We start from the raw sequence: 24,830 nt of genomic DNA on the forward strand, positions 1-24,830 counted from the left end.
GCAGGAAGAAGCTCACAACATGAAACGGTCTTGAATTCACTTGCTGTGGCTGGTGCAGGAAATGGCAAAAGCTTTTGATTGGAATAGCGTGATAGGAGCTCTACTGTGTCAAACCCCATGCTGTCCCTGCCCTGGGAGTGTTTGATTTTGGTGGGTGGGGGAAGAAAACAGTGAAAGCTTTACTTTCAGAAGTAGAGAGAGTAAATAGGGCTTTACAATGTTAATAATGAGCTCGAAGGGGTGATGCCTGGAAGGGTTCCATTTCTCTTCGCAGAGAGATGGGGAAGATCCTCTTCTCTCCTCTGCTTAAAGCCAGTGACAAGACCAAGACTTGGAACGCAGCTGAAACAATCTGAGGCGGAGAGGCGTCTGCTGTAGGCCATCACGTTGCTGCAGTGCACAGCACGGGAACAGCAAGTGGTTTCACATTTGGATTGATTGGGACAAAACTAACCTCCCCCACAATCCAGACTGGCAAAAGACTGTTTTCCAGTTGTTGTTGTAGCACTCAACCTTTCGGCCCATCATGCCTGTGCTGACTTCATTGAACTATCCAATCAGTCCCACAGTCTCCCTTCCATTCTCCCATGCCACTCTGTGGCCCTGCAAGTCTCTCCCTTTCCAAGTCTTCATCCAAATTCCAGTTTTGAAAAATTTCCACTGAATCTGGACAGCGAAGAAGGTTACCTCAGATTACAACAGGACCTTGATCAGATGGGCCAATTGGCTGAGGAGTGGCAGATGGAGTTTAATTTAGATAAATGTGGAGGTGCTGCATTTTGGAAAACCAAATCAGAGCAGGACTTCTACTCTTAATAGCAAGGTCCTGGGAGTGTTGCTGAACAAAGAGACCTTGGCATGCAGATTCATAGTCCCTTGAAAGTAGAGTTGCAGGTAGATAGGATAGTGAAGGCAGCATTATGTATGGTTAGCTTTACTGGTCAGTGCATTGCATAGAGGAGTTGAGAGGTCATGTTGCGGCTGTACAGGACATTAGTTAGGCCACTTTTGGAATATTGCATGCAATTCTCGTCTCTTTCCAATCAGAAGGATGTTGTGAAACTTGAAAGGGTTCAGAAAAAATTACAAGGATGTTGCCAGGGTTGGAGGATTTGAGCTGTAGGGAGAGGCTGAACAGGCTGGGGCTGTTTTCCCTGGTGCGTCGGAGGCTGAGGGAGGACCTTATAGAGGTTTATAAAATCATGAGGGGCATGGAGAGGGTAAACAGACAAGGTTTTTTCTCTGGAGTGGGGAGTCCAGAACTAGAGGGGCATAGGTTTAGGGTGAGAGGGGAAAGATATAAAAGGGACCTAAGGAGCTACCTTTTCAGAATGAACTGCCAGAGAAGTGGTGGAGGCTGGTACAATGACAACACGGAAAAGGCATCTGGATGGGGATATGAATAGGAAGGGTTTGGAGGAATATGGGCCAAGTGCTGGCAAATGGGACTGGATTAGGTTAGGATATCTGGTTGGCATGGACGGGTTGGGCCGAAGGGTCTGTTTCTGTGCTGTATAGCTCTGAGTGTATGTTCTTTCAGGCAGTGCGTTGCTAACAGCAATGACCCATCATCAACTGCGCCCCCTCCGCTCCCCTCAACCTTTTCCACCGTTCTACCAAAACAGAGTCAGCAGGAAGGGGATGGCTACAAAACCAGGTAGACAGTCTAATGCACATCTACAACGTGAATTTCACAGCATGTACATGCTTGATTCATCAGCACTCCAGGTGTGTGAAACACCAGAAACACTTACAAAGTCCACCCTGTCCTCAGCTAGCCAGTGGAAGCACTTGAGAAAGAGCAGCAGGGTGAAGAGGGCCACAAAGCGTGGACTGAAGTCATCCCTGAAGACAGTGAATGCCAAGCAAGTCTCAGTCACAGCGTACCAGGAACGCTCGATTAAATGCTGTAGAAAACAGGAAGAAAACAGCATTAGAATATCCAATCACCATGGCTGAACTGAAGGGATTCTCCACAACCTCGCAATCAGGAAATATTCATTCCGCAGACACCCTGTGGAGGGCTGGTAAGAATTTCATATATGATCACTTCTCATTTCCCTAAACCTCAGAGAATAGAGGCACAGTCTGTTCAAACCTCTCCCACAGGACAATTCTCAGTAACTGTACACAATACTCTCAGTGCAGTCTCACTAACACTCCATAAACCTGCAGCTTTCATCCGGCGCACAAAGCCTCTTGTAATAACAGGCCAACACATTATTTCCTTAATTGCTTGCTGCACTGGTGCAGAACAAGCCACAGACAGAGCAACGAGTGTCAGCGGACTGATCCCAAAACAAAAGGCTCTTCACTCGCTGGGACAGGTCTACTTAGGATGGCCTTCAGCCCACTTGACTGACTGAGGGGGAGGGGGGAGGGAGAGACTGAACACAGGAAAACTTTGCAAAGTCACATCAAGGCACTGCAAGTCAGCTCTACCTCAGTACTCATGTTTTAGCAATAACAGTGAACATACCCTTTGCCTGACGACTTAACCAGCTTTGAATTACACATGAACAAGGACACCTAGATTGTGCTGGACATCAACACTTCGCCAGTTCAGGCTGCCAGCAGTAAGTGTGCAGAGCACGAAGCAATGAATTCGATAGCTACTGGAGTCAGGGGGTTAAGAGCAGTGTGCATGTGTCAGAATATGCCAAAATATAGTTTTGGTTGTCTAAAGCCTGGAGGGACCTCTCAGCTATTAGAACTCTGCACCAGACAGGATTGGTGTTGTGGTGATGCTAATTCAGAGGCATCAGTACTGAGTGGGAGGCACCAATGGAGGGGACAGTGAAAACACTGTACTGTTCCTCCTTCAATACCACAAGCAAGTGCAGCAGTCAGACTAACTTCCTTCTACGTGCCAGTTACTGATCCGAGACCGCAGATGTCCCAGCGTTAGTCAGCCAATTAATCTGCCGTCAAGGCTGACGAGATTTGCAGCAGAGTTCCAGCTCAGAGGAGTGAGTCAGGGTTGGCCACGTGGAACAACATTGATAACGTTCTGACTTGAAACCTTGACACAACGCAGGGAGGTTTGTGGCCCTCTGACAAACAGGTGGCATCTACCTCAACCATGTTACAGACAGGCTTTCCACCTTACTTGTTGGGTGACTGGCTGAAACTTCACAAGGAGAACCCGAAAGGTGCCAGGCTATGTTAATAGCGTAGGGTACAAGGAGCTAGAAGTAGCAGACACAGTTACTGCCCTTGACAAGCCCTCGTGGCCACACAGACATTTCAACAAGGAACCAAGGGAATACAAGATGATTGGATACTTTCCCTTCATTCACACAAAGCTGGAACACTAATCCAGTCACTCCCTCACCCTATTCTTTCCCATCATTTTGGATTCCTCTTTGAAAACTATTAAGTCCATCTGCACAAGATCAGACAGCACAAACCCTAATCACCACTTCAGTTTCAAAGATTCCTCCTCACACATTGCCCCAAATACTGATGGGAAGTGTAGCCTTTGTGGGTCTATTCAGCCTCATTTTCCTCAACCACACCTGGAGGCCATTCAGCCCCCTTACATTGGGGCAGCCTGGCCTTGATACAACACTTCTCACTCCTACAAAAAAAACCCTCTACCTTCAGAAACTCCCCAGTGTGTTGTGCGCAGCCCCCATGAGGGACTTGGTCCAAGTCACTCTGGTCACGTGGGAAAATGCAGATGCCAAGGATGTGCACAGCAAGGTCCCACTCCCCGAAAAGGGTAGCAGAGGCAGGAACCCGAGAGACATTCCAGAACTACAAACACTTGAAATGCCTGTCTACTAGGTATTAGTCTGTGCGCCAGGTGCTGGAAAATGGGATTAGAGTAGGTGGGTGTTTGATGACCAACTAGGACATGATGGGCTGAAGGGTCTCTTTCTATGTCACAAAAACCTTTCCTTGAATGCTTCATCTGTGCGTCCTGGCGCACACACGCACATGAGCAATTAGGAACAGATTCTTATCATTGACTCTTTTGAAACCCTACTTCTGAGTACTCCCTTCACTAGCTCTATTCCAAGGAGAAACAGGCCACAAATAAACATGGAATGGAGAACGGTAAAAACAGTGACTGCAGATGCTGGAAACCAGATTCTGGATTAGTGGTGCTGGAAGAGCACAGCAGTTCAGGCAGCATCCGAGGAGCAGTAAAATCGACGTTTCGGGCAAAAGCCCTTCATCAGGAATATAGGCAGAGAGCCTGAAGTGTGGAGAGATAAGCTAGAGAAGGGTGGGGGTGGGGAGAAAGTAGCATAGTGTACAATAGGTGAGTGGGGGAGGGGGTGAAGGTGATATATCGCGGGGGGGGGGGGTGAGGGGGAGGGAAAAAAAAAAAAGAGGCTGGAGTGGATAGGTGGAAAGGAAGATAGGCAGGTAGGACAAGTCAAGGGGACAGTGCTGAGCTGGAAGTTTGATACTAGGGTGAAGTGGGGGAAGGGGAAATGAGGAAGCTGTTGAAGTCCACATTGATGCCCTGGGGTTGAAGTGTTCCGAGGCGGAAGATGAGGCGTTCTTCCTCCAGGCATCTGGTGGTGAGGGAGCGGCGGTGAAGGAGGCCCAGGACCTCCATGTCCTCGGCAGAGTGGGAGGGGGAGTTGAAATGTTGGGCCACGGGGCGGTGTGGTTGATTGGTGCGGGTGTCCCGGAGATGTTCCCTAAAGCGCTCTACTAGGTGGCGCCCAGTCTCCCCAATGTAGAGGAGACCGCATCGGGAGCAATGGATACAATAAATGATATTAGTGGATGTGCAGGTAAAACTTTGATGGATGTGGAAGGCTCCTTTAGGGCTTTGGATAGAGGCGAGGGAGGAGGTGTGGAATGGAGAAACTCAGGTCTAGCAGCAACTGTGGAAACTGCAGACCTACCAAATTTCGCCAACATTCTCAGCATTTGGCTTTCAATCAAGAGAACAAGCCTAGTGGCGTCATCAACCCTGGAGACATCATGGTATATTCCCTGTGCATCCTTTCACAAAAGCCCACCTCAACACTCCAGCTGGGACGAGATCACTGCTCTCTAAAGACTTAGCCTTCGGTACTCCCAACCCGGTGTAGCTGTTTTGTTAATCCTCCTTGATTCGTGGCTTGTGCATCAACACTTTCAACTAGGTACCCATATTAGCTCAACCTCTCTGCCCTCTCCTTTCCTCAGAGTCTGGCAAAAATTAGAAGACATAGGAGAGGAAGGAAGGCCATTCGGCCCATCAAGTCTACTCCGCCATTCAATCATGGCTGATGGGCATTTCAACACCACTTACCACACTCTCCCCGTAGCCCTTAATTCCTTTAATAAAAATTATAGAGCCATACAACAAGGAAACAAGTCCATGTCAACCATAATGCCAAAGAAAACTAGTCCCACCTGCCTGCGCTTGGTCCATCTCCCTCCAAACATTTCTTAATGTCCTTATCCAAGCGTCTTTTAAACATTGCAGTTGTACCCACATTCACCACTTCCTCTGGAAGTTCCTCCAAGTCTAAACCCAATTCTCTGTTAGTGAATGCACTGCCACGGCAATGTGCCAATGATAACCAAGGAAATGACATGCCGAGTCACCGACTGCACAACTTTGTAGCTGGCTCTTGACAGTTAGGTTGCAATAGCCCACCAGGGCCAGAGATTCCTACAGCCGTTACATTCTCACCTCCATCTCCGCAGCGCGCAGCTGCCCAAAGAACACCTTCCGCATGAACTTGCCGATGAGGAAGACCAAGACAAACGCCTGAATGTACAGCACCTGGTCAGGAAAAAACAAAGAGAATAACCAGCATGTTTATTCACGTTTGGGTAAAACTGCTGGCAAAACCAATCTGCAACTGAATGACGGGGGACGCCCTGGCAGCTAAATGACCAAATATCAGACCAATCGGCATGTTTTTCAGCTTGTTTCATCTGGGTTAGGAAGTTTGCAACTCAAGCCAGCAACCCTGGCTCAGCAGCAGGAGTGCTGCTACAAAACAGCCATCACGTGCCAAATGAGACAATAAGTGGAGGCTCATACAAGTGCATAGACTAGCGAGTGGTGGGTGTGTGCCTTTCACCCTATGCCCTGAGCCAACACTGAAACCAGGTATTTGCGGGAACAATTTCCAAAAAAAAAAAGCACTAACAGCATGTGGATTATTTATCTTCCTTTGGGCAGCTTTGCAATCGATCTTTGATGATACACTTGATGAGGGGACAGTGTTTACTCTCCCAAAAGGAAGATATTGGTTGCAAGAATCCCCTCTTCCCCCCCCCCCCCCGGTCTCAAGATATTGCGGATTTGATTATCCTAAAGTATGAAAAGACAATGAGTGCAACAGACCACGTGTGCTGTATTTGCACACCAGCTCCCTGGAGAGGTTTTTTTTAAAACTTGCACATCTCAACATTAGACAACTGTTTAGCAGAAGAGCTCCAATTTTATGGAAGTCAGACACCTCGGTTTTCAGAACAATCCCCACTCCAAGGGTGAAAGGAACAGTTGTACCACAGCAAGTTTTGCAGCTCCTTCCCAGTTAACTCGCAAATTCTTAAAATTCCTGCCAGTGCCCTAATATCATCTGAACTTCAAAAACCCAGCACCCATGACCACATATCCAGGGCCCCTGGCTCCTCTTCACTTTGTAGCACCTAACAAATTCAGATACCACCACGATTCCACCCAAATATTCAGTGTCACAATGATGGTTGTGTGAGGAACCCAGCATTTCAGTCCCCAATCCCTATCAGCCATTACTTGATTGAAAAGAAATTCCTGGATTTAACTCCAGAAGCTGTTTGGGTGCTTCCTTCCTGGGCACAGAAAAAGGACAGGGATAACGTTGCTTGCCTTTCCTACCCACCCGATTCCAGCACCCACAGTCATTGACCTGTCGGGAATAAGCTTTCTACTTTTAGCCCGCGTCTGCCTCACAGCATCAGGGACCTGGTTTCAATTCCACCCTCGGGCAGCACCATATGGAGTTTGCACATCTTCCTCATGTCTGTGTAGGTTTCCTCTCGGTGCTCCAGTTTCCTCCCACAGTGCCAAAATTAGGTGGATTGGGAAATGCAGGATGAAAGGACAAGGGGGTGGGATGCTCTTTGGAGGGTTGGTATGGACTCAGTGGGCCGAATGGCCTGTTCCCACACTGTAGAGGTTTTGTGAATCTAAATGAAGAAATGCACAGAGCATAAGTGAAGATTAAACTGGCTTCTGAGGCAACTGGGGCATTTGGTGAGGGAACATAAATGCAGCGAGACCAGGGGGAGCAAATCAGAAGGGAATCCAAATGTCTAATTGCAGCCTTAGTTGATGCACTGCACCATTAGTTAATTCTAGCTGTTTGGAGGATCTGGTTTCCGAAAGATGGAACTAGGGAGCTTACAAAGCTTTTCATCAATCCCCCCCGGGTGGACGTTTTTCCCTCACGTAAACCAGCAGTGCTCATTCACAGAGGCAGAAACAGCAGAAGAGAAACTGGAACAGCTTCTGAGGAAGGGTCACTCAACCTGAAACCTTAACTCTGATTTCTCTTCACAGATGCTGCCAGACCTTCTGAGCCTTTCCAGCAACTTCTGTTTTTGAAACGGGAACTGGCTTCGAGTTGCAAACAAGCCAGGCCAGGACTCCCAACGCAATAGGACAATATTCAGATGATTTTTCTCCTAAGTGGCCTTCCTCTGCCCTCCCAAACAGAGATGATAAAGATGCCACAGCAAGTCATCACCAAAATGTCTTCTTCAGCCAAAACAGACCACTGGGCATTTATGCAAAAAAAAAGGCTGGCCATGTTGCTATAAATTAACACAGTGACAGAAACAAAAAAATTTACTGAAAGACACATCTTAAACCTGCACAACTTTCAGGCTTGGGTTGATAAGTTTAAGTACATTTGTGCCACAGGCCAGGTAATCACCACCTCCAACTAACCATTCTTTCACAGGATGAGGACAGCCCTGGTTGAGTCAGCATTTATCACCAATCCCTAATTGCCCCGGGGAAAAAAACAAAAGGTGGCGAGCTGCCTTCCTGAACTGCTGCAGTTCCATAGGGGGTGTAGAGACACCCACAATACAATTAGGGGATGGATTCCAGGACTGGGACCCAGTGACAGCAAACAAACAATGCTATAGTTTTAGGATGAAGAATGGCTGGAAGTGGCATTCCCGTGAATCTGATGTCAGTTTCCTTCACGTAGTATCAGAGTTTAGAAGATGCTTTCTAAGCAGTCAGCATACGTTCCCTCCAAGATACTGTCTTGTGTTGGATACAGCTCCAGAACTACAGCAAGGAAACTGACGAGGGCACAGGAGGTTGCACAAACCTGCAATCCACTGCAAAGTGCCACTCGGAGTAGTCTCAATCTGAACAGAAACCAGTCATTTTACAAGATCAGCTAGAATAAAAATTCAACACCCTCTCATTTGAAGTACGTGAGTGTTCAGTGGTTCCCACTCAGGACCGAGACTCTCAGCAATATGTAATGCTGTGCTCTTGGGGCCTGAAGATTAGCTGAGGTTTGCCGCAAGTTCAGCTTCTGCTCGTAGTGGCAGCAAGAGGAAAGAGCAACTGGAACTATGTTGGAACAGACGCAGTCTTGAGTCTGATCGGCCATTCAACAATTCGGGTCAGAACCCCCACGTTGACAGCCTTTGTGTGACATGATTTGACCACGAAGTGTAAATGCCAAGGCAGACTGGTTGGGCTGAGGGACTGGTGTCAATGGCACATATTCTATATCTCTTGCCAGCCTATTCCCAGATGCGTAATCTGCCCCATGCCACCCCAAGTCATTAAACAACTGTCCTCTGGTAAAAAGCAATGAGCGGGGTGGGGGTGGGGTGGGCTTGGTCACAAAGATAACCATGACTGACTAGCCTGTCAAGATCGACAAACCTTGTGGTTGCTTGGCAAAGGTACCACAGAACAATGAAGGAGCTTTGCAAACTAATGCCTTTTGGGCCAGTGGCAGTTTGTGTCACATGGGTGAATCTCCAAGGGACTAACATTCTAGCACTCAAATACAAGGTCAAAACACTGAATAGAAAATTACCTCAAAACAACCACTTAAGGCCCACATGTATCTCAAAAGGAGTCATTGGGCTCCTTCCATATGGCAAAATAAAACAAAGAACTAGAGATCTGAAACAAAAAAAAAAGAAATTGCTGGTGAAACTCAGCAGTGAAAGTGTGTCACCAGACTTGAAATGTTAATTCTGCTTTCTCTCCTACTGGGTTTCACCAATTTCTATCCTTCCATACAGTACACCAGGCTACTGGAACCACATGGCTATGCGGCACACCAAAGCACTTGCCAAAATAAACAACAACCCCACAAAAGCATCACAAACTCAAAACTAGGCCGGAAAGCCAGACCAAAGTAGGAAACTCAAAAAATTCGGAATTGTTGGCTCGGAGCAACAGATCATGCTCCCCCATGAGTGATATTTCTGTCCTGAAACTTCAAAATCGATAGGCCTACCAAGTTAGCTTACCCTTGACAAAAACTGCTTTGCTCCATTTTCCAAGCCACAAAAATCAAGAGACCCACAAATGAAAAGCACACCGATCTCACTAAAATTAGTCATGCAAGCTCTTGAAGTTAAACATTAATAAATCATACAGACAACTACAGAAACAGTACAGAAAGGCACATCAATGTCACCTATTAGTGTAGCAAAAAGCAGTCCAACAATTGGTAACACAGGTAACATTAAACATTTTACTTCTTCCAGGTTATTAATTTACTCCTCCTGTGACTTCTGAGTGAGCTCCTGCAAATGGATCTTACCTAGGACTCCAGAAAGGTGGCACCTCACCCAATTCCCAGCCAATCCCACTCTCCCCCCAACAGCACTGCAGTAGCACGTTCACACCAAAGTTCGATAGTGCACCCTCCTGTGACTTGACCAGTAAAATCGTGCCAACCCTCCTACTGGCCAGCACAAAGGGAAACATTGCATTGTTGGAAGGTGCTACCTTTCAGTTCAAACATTGAATGGAGAATCCACCAGTCCTTAGTGCCCATTATTTCGAAGAAAAACCAGGTGAGCATTTTCATCTTTCGACCCAAATCACTGGTCACTATTCTGCCACATTTCCAACAACATCAGCCACTCTTAAAAGTTTTTAAGGGATATGATTGATGCTGGTTCAGCCTAGCGTTTATCCGGCATTCCTATTTTGCCCTGAAGAGGGTTGGTGATGAGTTGCTGCAATTCAGGGACAATTGCCACACTGTCTGGGAGTTCCAGAATTTTGTTACACCACTGGATGTAAAGGCATCTTGTTAAAACAAATCTTGGCTGTTTCTTAATCTTTATCAACTGGTCTAATCGTTTTCCATCTGTGCAGCAATCCAAAACGTACTCAAAAGATGGAGGGACTAACAGTTTGCCCCAGCCACACCGCCTCCAAACTTACCGCCATACTTGGGCTGGATTTAGTCAGATACACCACAGTAGGGTAAAACTGCCGCTTCAGGTAATAGGCATGGGTGACCACAGTTGTGGTGAGCACCAGGCTGGCTGCGGTGGCCAACGTCGATCGGACCATCGCGTCCCTCCCTGCGGGAAACAGCTTGCTGGAGATTAACCGGGAACCTGAGTCCCGGAACTGAGCCCTGGCAAAATGTTTTCTTTTCTTAAAAAAGAATAAGTCAGTCCTTCACCACCCCTCCTAAGGGGAGGTGTGTTGCTCCGAATGAGGACCACTTGGTGATCTGCTGGCACTCCTCAGCTAGACTTTGGGGATCCCACAGCTGCTTAAATAGAAAGAGAAACACAGATGATCACAATCTCCATAATATTTTGAATCCATAGCACGATGCAAATTCACAGCAGATCAGACTCTGAGATAAGGCATGCTGGAGTTAACGGAGCTGAAGGGAAACATTTTTAACAGCTGAAGAGTAGTAAGGAGAAGATTTAAAGTTTGTTTCATGTATTTGTGGGATGTGGATATCATTGACTAGGTTAGCAGCCATTGACTCATTCAGGAACAGTCAACCAAATTGCTGTCAGACTGGAGTTATACCTAGACCAGATCAAATCAGGACAACAGATTTCCTTCTCTAACAAACCAGATGGTTTTTAAAACAATGATAGTGATTGCATGGTCATATTTGGCCAACTCTAAACACCAATTTAAAAAAAAATTGAACTTAAAATGTCACCATATACCAGGGAAAAATTTAACCCCTAGTTCCCAAAGCCTTACCTTGGTACTTCTGGATTACTAATGCAGTCACATTACCCCAAAATCTCTCAAAGCAAAACACGGAACATGTCAAATCATCAAAAGTCAGAGGGGAGATATTTAAACAGCTGGAAGGTTTAGAGGAGTGGGGTTATTTAGATAGGTGGATGGGTTTTAGAGGAGTGGGGGGGGGGGGGGGGAAACTTTTTTAAACAGGATGGGAAGGATTTAGAAGAGGAGCTGGGAAGACATCCAAATCAAATCAAGTAGCTGAGGGAGGGAAAGAGAGCAGAAAAGCTGGGAAGACATCTTAAACAGATGAAGGGGACTAAGGGATCAGCTGAGGGGGGGGGGGGGGGACACTAACCCACTCCCCTGTTCAGGGGCAGCCAAGCCTTGAACCCGCAGACGCCACTTCCGAGGGTTCGCCCGGACTGGCGTTGGATATCTCCCCGCCCCCCCACCAGTAACCGCAGAGGAAACCGAGGGCAAGGCAGAGGGTCACCTCACACCGCGGGGTAGTACCTCTCTCTCTCCCACTCACCGACAGCGGACACCCTCCCGCCGCTCCGATTGCGATGAGACGTCTTCAGACAACTCACTTCCGGTCGGGGGGCGGTCGTCCGCCCTCTTTTGCCGTCCCCTACTTCCGTTCTCACGGCACCGGTGCCCGTGCTTTTACCGTCCCCCCGCCCTCCCAAACCCCGCCAACCCAAACACCAGCAGCCGCGCGCGACAAGCCGAATCCTCTCACCGCCCCCCGATGACGCCGATGCTGCCGCTCACGACGGCTCCGAATGCTCAACCCTCTCTCATTCGGTCCCCAATCCCTGCAGTCGGCGACTTATTGTTTTGTTCCGGTTTGTCCTCACTCCTCCCTCCCAGAATAGATCAAGGATACCGAGTCCGTGGCCACTTCCCATTGGTCGGCCCGCCGACGAATGAACGCACGGCAGCTCCGCGAGACCATGGTCGGCCTCGTCCAATCAGAACAGCCAGACGATGGCCTCCCCACTCACCAATCAGGAGCCACGACCTCCTGTTCGACCAATGGGATACCGCGTCGTGTGACCGGCGTGGGCACGTGACTCCACGCACCGTTGTATTTTAAAAACATTTTTAATTTTTAGGAAACAGAAGTTATGATGTGACGGAATGAATGAATCTTCGGATGGTTGAGATTTTCATTTTTCTTTCCTCTTGGGATGTTCATGTTGTTGTTGTTGTTGTGGAAGCAGCGGGAACGAGCTGGAGTCATGCCGGCGGTGCGGGGCGAGCTGTTGGTTGTCATAGTCACCGTGAGGCGGGGCGGGCCGCTGGTTGCCCTGGTCACCGTGCAGCAGGGAGGGGCGGGGCGCCGGTTGCCATGGTCACCGTGCGTCGCGGGGAGCGGGCCGGTGGTTGCCATGGTCACCGTGCGGCAGGGCGGGGAGCGGACCGGCGTCTGGCCGGGACGGAGGGGGCGCGGCGATCGGGTCGGAGGGCGGCCATTGGTCGCGACGCGCTGACCTCAGCACGGCGGCAACCTATGAAAAGCCGGTTGGCGGGCTGGGCGCCGGCTCAGGTGCGGCACGTGCCTCAGTCCAGGTGAGAGTAGCACGACGGCCATAATGGCCGCCGTATTGGGCTGAGGCGCTGAAGTGTTGGGGAGGGTGTGAAAGGGGTTGGATTGAGGCTGGGTATGTTGGGGGTTGGAAACCTGGGGAGGAAGGCTGGACATGAGGGTGTGGTGGTAGAGAGATTGGCCAAATTGGGAGTAGCTAAGGGAAGACATTTGGCTGCTGGGATGAAGGCATTAAATAAGAGAATGCTGATGTGAGTGATAAGTTGTGTATGGTATGGTATGGTATGGTATGGTGAGGTGTGTTGTGGAAGAAGACTGAGCAGGAAGTTTTGTGAGGTAGGTTGTTGAGGTGTGGAGTGGATACAAAAGGAGGTTTGGTGAGAAGTTGCACAATTTGGGTTGTCTGCAAATAAAAAGTTGGGGAGTTGGTTTCTGTTAGTTAGCTCTTCAGTTTAATGTGGTCAGTTGACTCAATATCCTGTCTGTTCTTCTACTCTTTGATCCGAAGTGCTACAGCTCTTTGAAAGCATTGGGTCGTAACCACTTGCTGTGGTTGATAGTACCACTATTTCACCCTCTTCTGGATGAAGATGTTTCTTGTCTCAATTCTCAATGGTGCATCCAACCTGTGTACTTGCACTAACCATGTGGTTCTAAGATCCTTGTTCATTGAGAACATCCTTCAAGACAGGCAGAGAGTAATAAGAAGGGCCTTGGTGTTTGGAAAGGAGAGAGATGGAAGTTAAACTGTGGGGTTGTAGAGTGAATGAATAATTATGTTAAGAGCTAAGGGGGAAAAATCAAAAGGAAGGGATGGATTGTAGGACAAGTTGAAGGGGGAGGCACAGGAAGTTATTGGGAGGATGGTGGAATGAATGAGTGATAGAACATGTGAGGATTGAGGGGAAAGGACATTAAGATGGAACAGACTTAGGGGCTGAAGGGAAGGATGTGGGAGTGTTAGGAAAGACATGCAAATGTGTGGGGATGAAAGAGGAAGAACATCATGGGTTGGGGAGATAGAGGGTATGAAGAGAAACTGCTGGGAAGAAATGAGGTGACTTTTTCTGGGACTCTTCTGTGAAAGAGTTTAAAATGTATGAGGTGAAACCTATATAATCTGGAGGCTGAAGTTGCTGAGGTTATAGAAGGAGGGGTGGATGTGGTGTGCAGGGGGAGGATTGTGATTTTTTTTCTCCATGTCTAAATGAACTAGTAATCTGGAGACCTCAGGCTAATGTTCCAAAGTTGGGATTAAATCTCACCATAGCAGCTTGCAGTGGTCCAAGAAGGTAGTTCACTGCCTGTCTTGGGGTAATAAATGCTCAGGCAGTGATATGTTTATCCATGAATAAATGTTACAAGAAAACTAGTGTATTTTCAATTTGGTTTAAAATTTGAATTGTATGCTACCTAAAGGGGAAAAATGAGCAGTTTAATTAAAATGTGTAATTCTTGAAGTACATAATTCTGAATCCACAGTTTGAGGTATTCATGATTTATTGGACCAATTTGTTGTTCACAAGTTTTTTGTTGTTTTTTTTCTGGGTAATCTCATGGTTACATTTTTATCCATGATTGTAAAAATACATTTGTTTCAGTGCCTCCTGAATGAAGAAATTAATGTGCTGTCCCTGTCTACAAGTGTTTCCAGACCTGCAGAAATATGGCTAACTGATAAGTGCCTCGTAAAAGCCAAGCCACACTGTTCAAAAGCAATTGCAGATGGGCCACCAATGCTAGTTTTGCCAATGTCCACATTTGTTGAGAGGATGGACAAAAATGTTTGGACCTTGGGGTCATTTAAGCATGTGGTGTTACCTACTTCGGCTGGGCAGGAGATTTTTTTCCTGATAAGGTTGAGTCTTTGCCTTTTATGTAAAAGAGTTCCAATGGAAGCAAAGTCTTTGAGCAGATTTTTGATCATCTGGGGGTTAAAGTGCACTGGAGTAGCCAGGAATGTGGAAAGGAGGCCACAGTTGGATCAGTTAGATCTTTGTGAACGGCTGAGCAGATCCGAAGGTCTGAGTCGCCTACTTCTCTCCTGTGTATGGAAAGAGACAGGTGTGTGTGCAAAAGTGCCACAATTAGCCCAAGAATGGGATTTGTCACAGTTAGACTATTTGAGTGAGTGTCTTGATTCTGTGCGTCTCTCTCCTCAAATGGCCATTTGAGATGGTTGGTGTCAGCTGCCTTTGGGGCTTGGAATGTTTTGTTCTAGCTTGGGCAGTGTTTCACTTGTCTCAGTAAGAAACATGTTTGTTCGGAGAGCTGGTGCAAATGTGGGCTGGGAAGTTTGTGCTTGTAACCATTCTATGGTTCTTCATCTTAGTTTGAGTATCTTTTCACTTCAATATCCTTGTAAAGGCATAGTAAGCCTTATCCTTCAATGATTTATTTGGCATTAATGCTTTGAGTTCAACCTGATGTGCAATGTATGATATTGGATGAAGGCAAAAGTCTTTTCACGTTAGTGAATTGATTTGGTGTTCATAAGTATGTGTTCTAACTGTAGAAAGTTGACTGTCTCAAACTAGTTTTGGTAAATTTGTGTTTTGTCCTGCATATCACCTTGGGATATTGATTTTTGCCTGTTGATCTTGAGATGCTCCCTCCTTTGGGAGTTCCATACGTGGTATCTTCCAGCATTCAGTGTAACCTCATGCTGGTACTGTATCACCACCTAATACTATACCAGGTCCTTAGGCTGTGCCCTTCTCCCTGAGTGAAAATGTTTTTCTGTAGAAATGTTGTCCAAATATCTTCCCACCCTCATCTTTGACAGACTGGATATTGAATTTGGTGCCTTGCTAGCTATTACTCAGGAGACGTAGAATTCAGAGCCACAAAGCCCTGATTAAAATGACTGAAATAATTTATTCCTGTAAATGTGAAATGAACTTTATAGAGAAAGCAGGTGCTGGAGGAACTTGGCTGGTTTTTACAGTAACTGAAGAGAGAGTTTCAAACTGAATGTGACTCCTTTTTCAGAACTGAAATTGTTGCTCATGTTCATGATGCATTTGGCTGCAGATGTTGCTACAGATCCTAAAAGGGTGAAAAACTAGGCTAGTTAATACCTTCCCTTTTCTACAATAGCAACTGTATGTCATGGCTTAGCCCTGTAGACCTGGTCCTATATGATGTGAATGATGGTGTATGTACACTCAGTTAATCTTGTGTATCAATTGATTCGGGAAGATTGCCAACAAATAGTCTTCATGCTTAAAATTCACCTGTTGAAGCTGATTTCTTTAATGGTGTTAATGTACTCCAAGTCAGAGTTGCACAGCCTGGGAACAGACCCTTCAGTCGAACTTGTTAGGCTGACCAGATATCCTAAATTATTCTGGTCCCATTTGGCCCATAATCCTCTTAAACCATTCCCCATTATGGACCCATCCCGATACTTTTTAAATGTTGTCATTGAACCAGCCTCCACTGCTGGCAGCTTATTTCATACACCCTTCACTCTCTGGAAAAAATTGCCCATTTGGTCTCCTGTCACCTTTAAACCTACATCCTCTTGGTTTGGACGACAATACCCTGAGTGGGAAAGATCTTGACTGTTTACCCTATCTAAGTCTCATGATTTTGTAAACCTTTGTAAGGTCACCCCTCAGCCTCCAATGCTCTTGGGTGTGGTGGGGGGAGGTAAGCGTGGAAACGAAGCCCCAGTCTGTTCAGCCTCTCCCCAAAGCTCAAACCCTTCAATTGTGGCAACATCATTGTAAATCTTTTCTGAGCCCTTTCAAGTTGAACGACATCTTTCCTATAGCAGGGAAGTCAGAACTGAATGCAGTTTGCCATAATCACAAAATGATGTGCTTAGTCTAGGATTCTATCAATGTTCAACTTCATAATGTTTTTAGCTCATTTTTGCACTCCTGAGAAACTTGGTTGAGCAGCTTCTGGATTGGCAATTATGTACTAGTAAGGTGCATTCAACCCCTCAAATATTGCTTGTAGAGAAGTTGAACCTGAATTGAGCATAATTTCCAAGACTAAATTTCAAATTTTAAGTCTGGTTTACTGGAGAATTGAACAATGACTGTGGAGATTTCCTTGAACCTGCTAATTGGCATGTGATTTTAACTCTTTTTTTTTTCTTTACTGCAGACCACCCCTAACTGCCCTCATTTACCATCATGAGGCACAACCAGACCCGCTCTCAGAATCCCTCTTCGGTCACCGTTCAGGTGAAGCCAGGGGTTTCAAAACTGTCACATCAGGGCCGGGATTTGGTTTCTCGGAAGCCACGGCTGCACGAGAGGGGTGAAGGGGAATCCAGTAAGATGTCAAAAGTCTCAAAGGAAGTTCCATTTGTCATACAGAACCAGGAGTTGGAAGCATTTCTTAAACTTCTCGGTATGTCTGAATTCATTTTATTGTCAAATTGTGTATTCTGATGTTTTATATTTCTCCTTTCAAACTCTGCAGCTGGAACAGATATATAACTGCCAAACTGATAGATGTCACATTGAATTGAAATGAATATTGGGATTGGCGCTGGTCATTTAGTACTTGAACAGGGATGAAGATCTTCCAGAATATTGGAATAGATAATTAACTAACATCCCCAGTTAGATGGGCATAAGGGGACTTGGACTATTGTTTAGAGTTCCTGGGCTAGTTTGCTAACACAAGTTTACATCTCCACAATGCCCTTCTCAACCCTGGGGCACCCCAGAGTGCTTTATAGACAAAAGGTGTTGCCTTTGTAATGTAGGTCCTGTGGCTCTGTGAGCTTCCACAAAAGCGCAATCTGACCACCCTGAGAATGTCTACAACTTGGTAAACAGGCCATTTGGCCCAACGAGTCCACATTGCCTCTCAGAACAGCATCCCACCCAGATTCTTTCACCAAAACCCTTTTGTCCCATGGCCAATCTGCCATCTTTGGACTGTAGGAGGAAACCCACACATGGAGGATGTGCAAACTCTGCATGGAGTCACCTGAGTGTGGAATTGAACCAGGGTCCCTGGTGCTGAGACAGCATGAGACCATTTAGCCCAAACATGGCTAAGTTTCTCGACCCTATTCTCCTGCTTTCTCCCCATAAACCCTTGATTCCTTGATGCTCCTGAACCTATCTATCTTGGTCTTAACCATACGCAATGAGCTGGCCTCCACAGCTTTCTGTAGCAACAAATTCCATAAATTCACCACTCCCTGGCTGAAGAGGTTTCTCCTTCACTCTGTTCTAAAAGGTATTCCCTTGGATCCAAGGGCATAACCTTAGAGTTAGTCTCTCCTACCAATGGAAATATCTTCTCAATGTCTGCTGTCCAGGCCATTTGGCATTCTGTATGTATCAATTAGATCACCCCCCCCCCCCCCAAATATCCTTCTTCTAAACTAGATTGAGTTTGGTCTCAGTCTTCAAAGGTTCCTTATGTTAGACTTTTCGTTCCGGGGACCATTCTTGTGAACCTCCTCTCAACCCACTTCAAGGCTAGTAAATCCTTCCTGAGGTATGGGGCCCAAAACTGTGCACAATACTCCAAATATGACCTGACCAGAGCCTTAGAGCCTCCAGTAAGTCCCTGCTTTTATAGTCAAGTCCTGAAAGTACATGCCATTGTTGCATTTGACTCAATCTGCAAGCTCACCTTGAGAGAATTCTGGTTTAAACTTCCAAGTCTCTTTGCATTTCAGACTTCTGAATTTTCTCCCCAGTTAGAAAATAGTTTATCCTCTATATTCCTCCTACTAAAATGCATGGTCTCTCATTTTTTTCATGTTTTACTCCATCTGCCACTCTTTCGCCCACTCACCTAACCTGTCCAAATCCTTCTGCAGCCTCCATGCTTCCTCAATGCTATCTGTGCCTCTACTTGTCTTATTGTAGGCAAACTTAGCCAGAATGCCTTCCGTTCCTTCATCTAGATGGTTATGTAAAAGGAAAAAGTTGTGGTCCCAGCACTCAGCCTTGCAGAACACCACCCTGTCACTGGCTGTGATCCTGAAAATGACCCTTTTATCCCTACTCTTTCTGTCAGGTAGCCAAGCTTCTACCCATGCTAACACCTTGCCTCACACCATGGGGCCCTTACTTTATTCAGTGGCCTCCTGTGCAGCATTTTGTTGAAGACCTTCTTATAGTCCAGGTAGATAATATCCATTGGCTCTCCTTGGTCTAACGCTTTCTTCAAAGAATTCTAGCAGATTTCAGACATGACCTCCCTTAGATGAAGATGTGCCAACGACTTTGCCGTACTTTACCATACACTTGGTTACCATACACCGTGGGCGGCACGGTGGCACAGTGGTTAGCACTGCTGCCTCACAGCGCCAGAGACCCGGGTTCAATTCCCGCCTCAGGCGACTGACTGTGTGGAGTTTGCACGTTCTCCCCGTGTCTGCGTGGGTTTCCTCCGGGTGCTCCGGTTTCCTCCCACAGTCCAAAGATGTGCAGGTCAGGTGAATAGGCCATGCTAAATTGCCCGTAGTGTTAGGTAAGGGGTAGATGTAGATGTAGGGGTATGGGTGGGTTACACTTCGGCGGGGCGGTGTGGACTTGTTGGGCTGAAGGGCCTGTTTCCACACTGTAAGTAATCTAATCTAATCTAAACTTCCAAGTATTCAGAAATCTCATTCCTCACAATAGATTCCAGGATCTTACCTGCAACTGAGGTTTGGCTAATTGGTGTGTAATTTTCCTGTATTGTCCTACTCTCTAGCAGAAGTGTCACGTTTGTATTTTCCAGTCCTCTGGGACCCTTCCTGATTCTCATGATTCCTGAAAGATCAACAGTAATACCTTCACCAACTCTGCAGCTATCTCTTAGAACTTTGGTGTGTAGTCTCGTCCAGGAGATTTAGCCACTTTTAGGCCATTCAATTTTACTAGCACCTTCTCCTTAGTAACAGCCACCATACTAAGTTCTGCCATTACTCTGATTTTTTGGAATATTACTAGTGTTTTCTACCATGAAGACTGACAAAGCAATTATTCAGTTCCTCAGCCTTTTCCTTGTTTGCCACTACTATCTTTCCAATATTGTTTTTCAACAGTGCAGTGTGCACTTTTGCCTTTTTTAAATTTTTTGTCCTTAATCAAAACTCTTAATCTTTCTTAAATTATTGGTTAGTTCACCCTTGTATTTAATCTTCTCCCTCGCTTTTTTATGTTTCCCTCTGTTGGTCTTTGTAAGCTTCCCAATCCTCTGGCTTTTCCATTGCCCCTCACTGCATTCTCTGCTGTCTCTTTCTTTTATGCTATCCATCACTTCCCTAGTTGAATCATTTTCTCTTTCCCCCCCATATCATGCTGCTTTATCCTCAGGAATCTCTACTGTGTGTCTTCTGAATTATTCCCAGGAACCCCTGCCGTTGCTGTTCGATAGTCTTTTCTGCTAGGCTCCTTTCCTGGTCATAGATCTACAGCATAGAAACAGACTCTTCGGTCCAACTTGCCCATGCTGACCAGATATCCCAACCTAATCTTGTCCCATTTGCTAGCATTTGACCCATATCCCTCTAAATTCTTCCTATTCATATACTGATCCAGATGTCTTTTAAATATTGTAATTGTACCAGCCTTGCCACTTCCATTGGCAAATCATTCCATATATGCACCACCTGCGTGAAAACGTTGCCTCTTGGGTCCCTTTGTCTTCCCCCTGTCACCTTAAACCTATGCCTTCTAGTTCTGGACTCACCCACTGAGAGAAATACCTTGTCTATTCATGTTATCCATGCCCCTCATGATTTTATAAACATCTATAAGGTCACCCCCCCCACCCCGGCCTCTGACACTCCAGGGAAAACATCCCCAGCCTATTCAGCTACTCCCTATAGCTCAAATCCTCCAACCCTGGCTTTATCCTTGTAAATCTATTCTGAACCCTTTCAAGTTTCACCATATCCTTCCAATAGGAATGAGTCCAGAATTTCACAACATTCCTAAAGTGGTCCAACCAGTGTCTTGTACAGCTGCAACATGACCTCCCAACTCCTATACTCCTACTCTGACCAATAAAGGAAAGCGTACCAAATGCTGCCTTCACTATGCTATCTACCTGCGACTCTACTTTAAGGAGCTACGGACCTGCACTCCAAGGTCTTTGTTTAGCAACACTCCCTAGACCTTGCCATTGTGTATAAGTCCTGCTAAGATTTGATTTATGCAGCACTGCACATGTATTTAAATTAAACTCCATATGTCACTCCTTGGCCAATTGGTCCATTTAATCAAGATCCTGCTGTACCATTCTACCCATCTCCTTCCTCATGCTGCTGTAGTTGCCTTTATTTAGCTGTAATACTATTACCTTTGATTCTATGTTCTCCTTCTCAAGTGGCAGAGTAAATTCAATCATTATGAAGGTTTCCTCACCTTAAACACCCTCATCAAGTCTATCTCGCTGCACAACACTAAATCCAGTATTGTTTGTCCGCAGTGGGTTCCACCACAAGCTGCTCCAAAAGCCATCTTGTGGATATTATGCTAACTTTCTTGCAATCCACTGCCAATCTCATTTTCCCAGTCCACCTGCATATTGAACTTCTCCAAGGTCACTAACTTTGCCTTTCCTGCACTGTCTTTGATCTCCTGATGTATCTTGTACCCCAGCAGACAGTTTAGTTTAATCTGTCTGCAGCCCTAGTTAGCAATTCACTAGGACTCTGCTGCTAACCACTGAGCCACATTACAGCCCCATAAACCATACCTGCTGAAACTCAGCAGTGCCCTGTTTAGATTAGATTAGATTACTTAGTGTGGAAACAGGCCCTTCGGCCCAACAAGTCCACACCGCCCCGCCGAAGCGTAACCCACCCATACCCCTACCCCTACATCTATATCTACCCCTTACCTAACACTACGGGCAATTTAGCATGGCCAATTCACCTGGCCTGCACATCTTGGGACTGTGGGAGGAAACCGGAGCACCCGGAGGAAACCCACGCAGACACTGGGAGAACGTGCAAACTCCACACAGTCAGTCGCCTGAGGCGGGAATTGAACCCGGGTCTCTGGTGCTGTGAGGCAGCAGTGCTAACCACTGTTGTTTTAGATGCGAGTTTTCTTGTGCTCAATCTCCGGAGTGGAACTTGAGCCCACAGCTTACTGGAACAGAGATGAATGTTACGACCAATTTGCAAAATTTTTAATACCGACTTGATGGACATAGCTTGGCCTCTCTGCCCTGACTTGAAGGTGCTGACTGTGCAAGGGTGAAATTATACAGGCGTCAGCCATTCTTCACCAAAACCAGATGGACTGCAGCAGTTCAAGGGACAGTCTACTGTTACAGTCTTAAAGCAATTAGGAATGGGTAATGCATACTGCGGTTGTGTCCATGGGGGAAGGAGAGAAAGTTAGAAATGACGGCCACAAAACCTTTATCTTGACATGGATAGTATTTTTGAACGAAAGCAATTTTTTTCTGATACTGCACCAATCCTCTTTTTTTTTAGTTTTGCTGATGGGATGCACAGTCAATATGGTATGATCAAAATGAAAATACTTTGCTGCCTGTGATTCCGTGGCATGCTGAAATAACCCTGAGAACAGCTGCTAGTTTAGAATGGTCCAGTACTGATGGGATAATGTTGCTCAGTGAACTACACAAAATAAACACATTCAGCACGAGCAGCTAATTTTAGAAACTGTGGTCACATAGGTCACTGGCTGCCATTCTTTTCAGCAACTATCCTTGAGCAGCAGTGAGCTGAAGGACTGTCTTGAACTATTATTTCTGAAGAACTAACATTGATCAGCTTTGAGCGATTTAACATTGTGATTTGTTAATATCCCCCAAGGAACTTTGATTGTGTTCTTGAGCAAACTATGATATAAGGACACTTGAGGATATGCTGGAATAGGACACCATGGGAGATTTGCATTTCTTAAAAAGGATCCCTTTAAAGGTAGTGGGAATCAGAGGCTTGGCATGGAGGCAACTTAAGACTAATAGTGAAGTAAACAAAATGGGGCATGACAGAAATCCAAGATTTTAACAGTTCTAGTATTAGGACCAGGCAGGGAAATGTTACGGAGGGCGTGAAAGCCCAAGATGTGCACCTTTTATCATTTAAGCGGAGTGTTGAATCGTTGGAGATGAAATTCAAAACTGGTGCAGTTTGAGAATAAGTGTCCCATTCATGAAGGAGATGGGGAGGAATCTCTCCTTAATCATACAATATAGAAACAAACCCTTTGGTCTAATTTGTCCATGATTACCAAGCTTCCCAAGTTAAATTAGTCATGCTTACCAGCCTTTGGCTCATATCTCTCTAAACCTTCCCTAAGTACCTATCAAGGTCTCTTAAATGTTACAACTGTACCTGTCTGCCACTTCCTTTTGACGGTTCATTGCATTTGTGAGCCACTGTCACCTGTGGCTGGAGATGAAACTAATCTTTGGTAGGGACCCCTTCAATTTTTTTCCCTAACTTCGCGCAATATCCTAGGAAACACTTGATCAGGTCTTGGGGATTTATCCACTTTAAGACCTCCAGCATCACCTCTTCTGTAATGTGAATTGTTTTCAAGGCACCTAAGCTTATTTCAGAGTTTCCTGGCCTTGACTTCTTTCCATTTCTTTCTCCACAATAAGAACTGATGTGAAATATTTTAGTATCTCTCTCCCGTCTCCTGTAGTTCCACACCCAGACAACTTTAAGGGCCCAATTCTCTCCTGGTTTCTTTTTTACTCTTAATGTACTGTGGAATCTCCTTAATCTTAAAACGCTACTTCATCCTTTTTTTTGTTTTTCCCTTCATTTCCCTCTTAAAAATGTCCCCACACCCCATACCCTTAGATACACTTGATTCCCAATTGTCTATACCTAGTGATTCCTTACTCTTGACCATAGCCTCAACACTTTTTTATAGTGGAATTCTCCTCTTGGTGAGCAATGGCAGCTGGATCATTGGATGTATCCTAGACTGAATTAGGCATCCTTTAGATCAAGGACTCGCAAGCAAGGAGAAGGTGATCACATGTGGCCTCAACTCCACTTTCCAATCTAATCAATTATGGCTTTACACCAAAGTAGCTTCAAGGGGCTGAATGGCCAACCCCTAGTTATTTTGTTTTATCTTTTTTGATCAAGGTGGTTGGTACCTGATTTAAACTTCATTCTGCAGGAAGTCCAGAGTGAGACTGGAAAGATTTTAAAAAAAACCCAAGGGGCAACTTTTTCATACAGAGGGTGGTGCATGTATGGAATGAGCTGCCAGAGGAAGTGGTGGAGGCTGGTACAATTACACCATTTAAAAGGCATCCGGATGGGTATATGAATAGGAAGGGTTTGGAGGGGAATTGGCCAAGTGCTGGCAAAGGGGACTAGATTGATTTAGGATATCTGGTCAGCATGGACAAATTGGACCACAGGGTCTGTTTACATGCTGTACATCTGACTACACTATAATGCATTGGTGGCAGTCTTGCTAAAGTGCCAGAGCCAGGATTAAAAGTCAACATTTTTGAGGTCAACTGTATCTTGCTGATACTAGAGGAGCAGTCCATCTTGTGGCTGTGATGCATCTGCATCTGCTCCTGCTCATCAATGTTAAACTCGTAAAAGGGTAATATGTTCAGCTAATTCCTGAATCTCAGTTCCAGATCATTGCCTTGTTAAAGGCTCAATTTGGTGATTCTGTCTTGGTTCTGAACACTCTCTCATTCCAGTGTGAATAAAAACACCAAGTGTAGAATGTGATACCTGACTGCTCTTGAAAAGAATGAGCTTACCCGCTGTCTTGATTTGTTTCTGAAAGAATTGAGAAATCAGAAGCTTTTGTATTTTTCAAAAGTCTCAGCATTTCTTCCTTTTATAAATATACTTTAGGTTGTCTAAAATGTTGTGGACAGTGAATTATTGGAAAAATTCCATTGCATTTTAAAAAAAAATTTCTTGCAGTCCTTGCATGGGATTTTTTTTGCACAAAACACTACATAGGACAAACAGGAACACAGCTAACAATCTGCATCCATGAACACCAACTAGCCATGAAACGACATGACCAGCTATCCTTAATAGCCCCGCATGCAGATGACAACATGAGTTTGACTGAGACAACACGATTATAGGACAAGCCAAACAGAACAGCCAGGGAATTCCTAGAGGCATGGCACTGATCCACA

At 45.7% G+C, this 24,830-nt stretch overlaps 2 protein-coding genes across 10 annotated transcripts in view; one reads left to right on the forward strand and one right to left on the reverse strand.

The window, feature by feature from the left end:
* The window catches only part of syvn1 (synovial apoptosis inhibitor 1, synoviolin), a 36,114-nt gene extending 24,035 nt beyond the window's left edge, over window positions 1-12,079 (reverse strand). Inside the window, exons 1-4 of one of the 4 annotated variants that reach the window (XM_072551109.1) lie at window positions 11,922-12,079; window positions 10,394-10,730; window positions 5,648-5,740; window positions 1,755-1,907 (exon numbers count right to left, since the gene is read on the reverse strand). In XM_072551109.1, the coding sequence (XP_072407210.1) occupies window positions 1,755-1,907; window positions 5,648-5,740; window positions 10,394-10,525 (378 nt within the window). In that variant the 5' untranslated portion in view covers window positions 10,526-10,730; window positions 11,922-12,079. Of the gene's footprint in view, window positions 1-1,754; window positions 1,908-5,647; window positions 5,741-10,393; window positions 10,734-11,692; window positions 11,838-11,921 lie in introns of those variants that run through there. The other 3 variants (XM_072551110.1, XM_072551111.1, XM_072551112.1) reach the window with 3 other exon arrangements.
* The window catches only part of LOC140457110 (speedy protein A-like), a 54,878-nt gene continuing 41,963 nt past the window's right edge, over window positions 11,916-24,830 (forward strand). For 3 of the 6 annotated variants that reach the window (XM_072551118.1, XM_072551114.1, XM_072551119.1), the window contains exons 1-2: window positions 12,236-12,341; window positions 16,851-17,099. In XM_072551118.1, coding sequence (XP_072407219.1) covers window positions 16,880-17,099 — 220 coding nt within the window. In that variant the 5' untranslated portion in view covers window positions 12,236-12,341; window positions 16,851-16,879. Of the gene's footprint in view, window positions 12,028-12,161; window positions 12,342-12,596; window positions 12,755-16,850; window positions 17,100-24,830 lie in introns of those variants that run through there. The other 3 variants (XM_072551117.1, XM_072551115.1, XM_072551116.1) reach the window with 3 other exon arrangements.

Source organism: Chiloscyllium punctatum, chromosome 31 (genome assembly GCF_047496795.1).
Source record: "Chiloscyllium punctatum isolate Juve2018m chromosome 31, sChiPun1.3, whole genome shotgun sequence".
Lineage (NCBI taxonomy): Eukaryota > Metazoa > Chordata > Chondrichthyes > Orectolobiformes > Hemiscylliidae > Chiloscyllium > Chiloscyllium punctatum.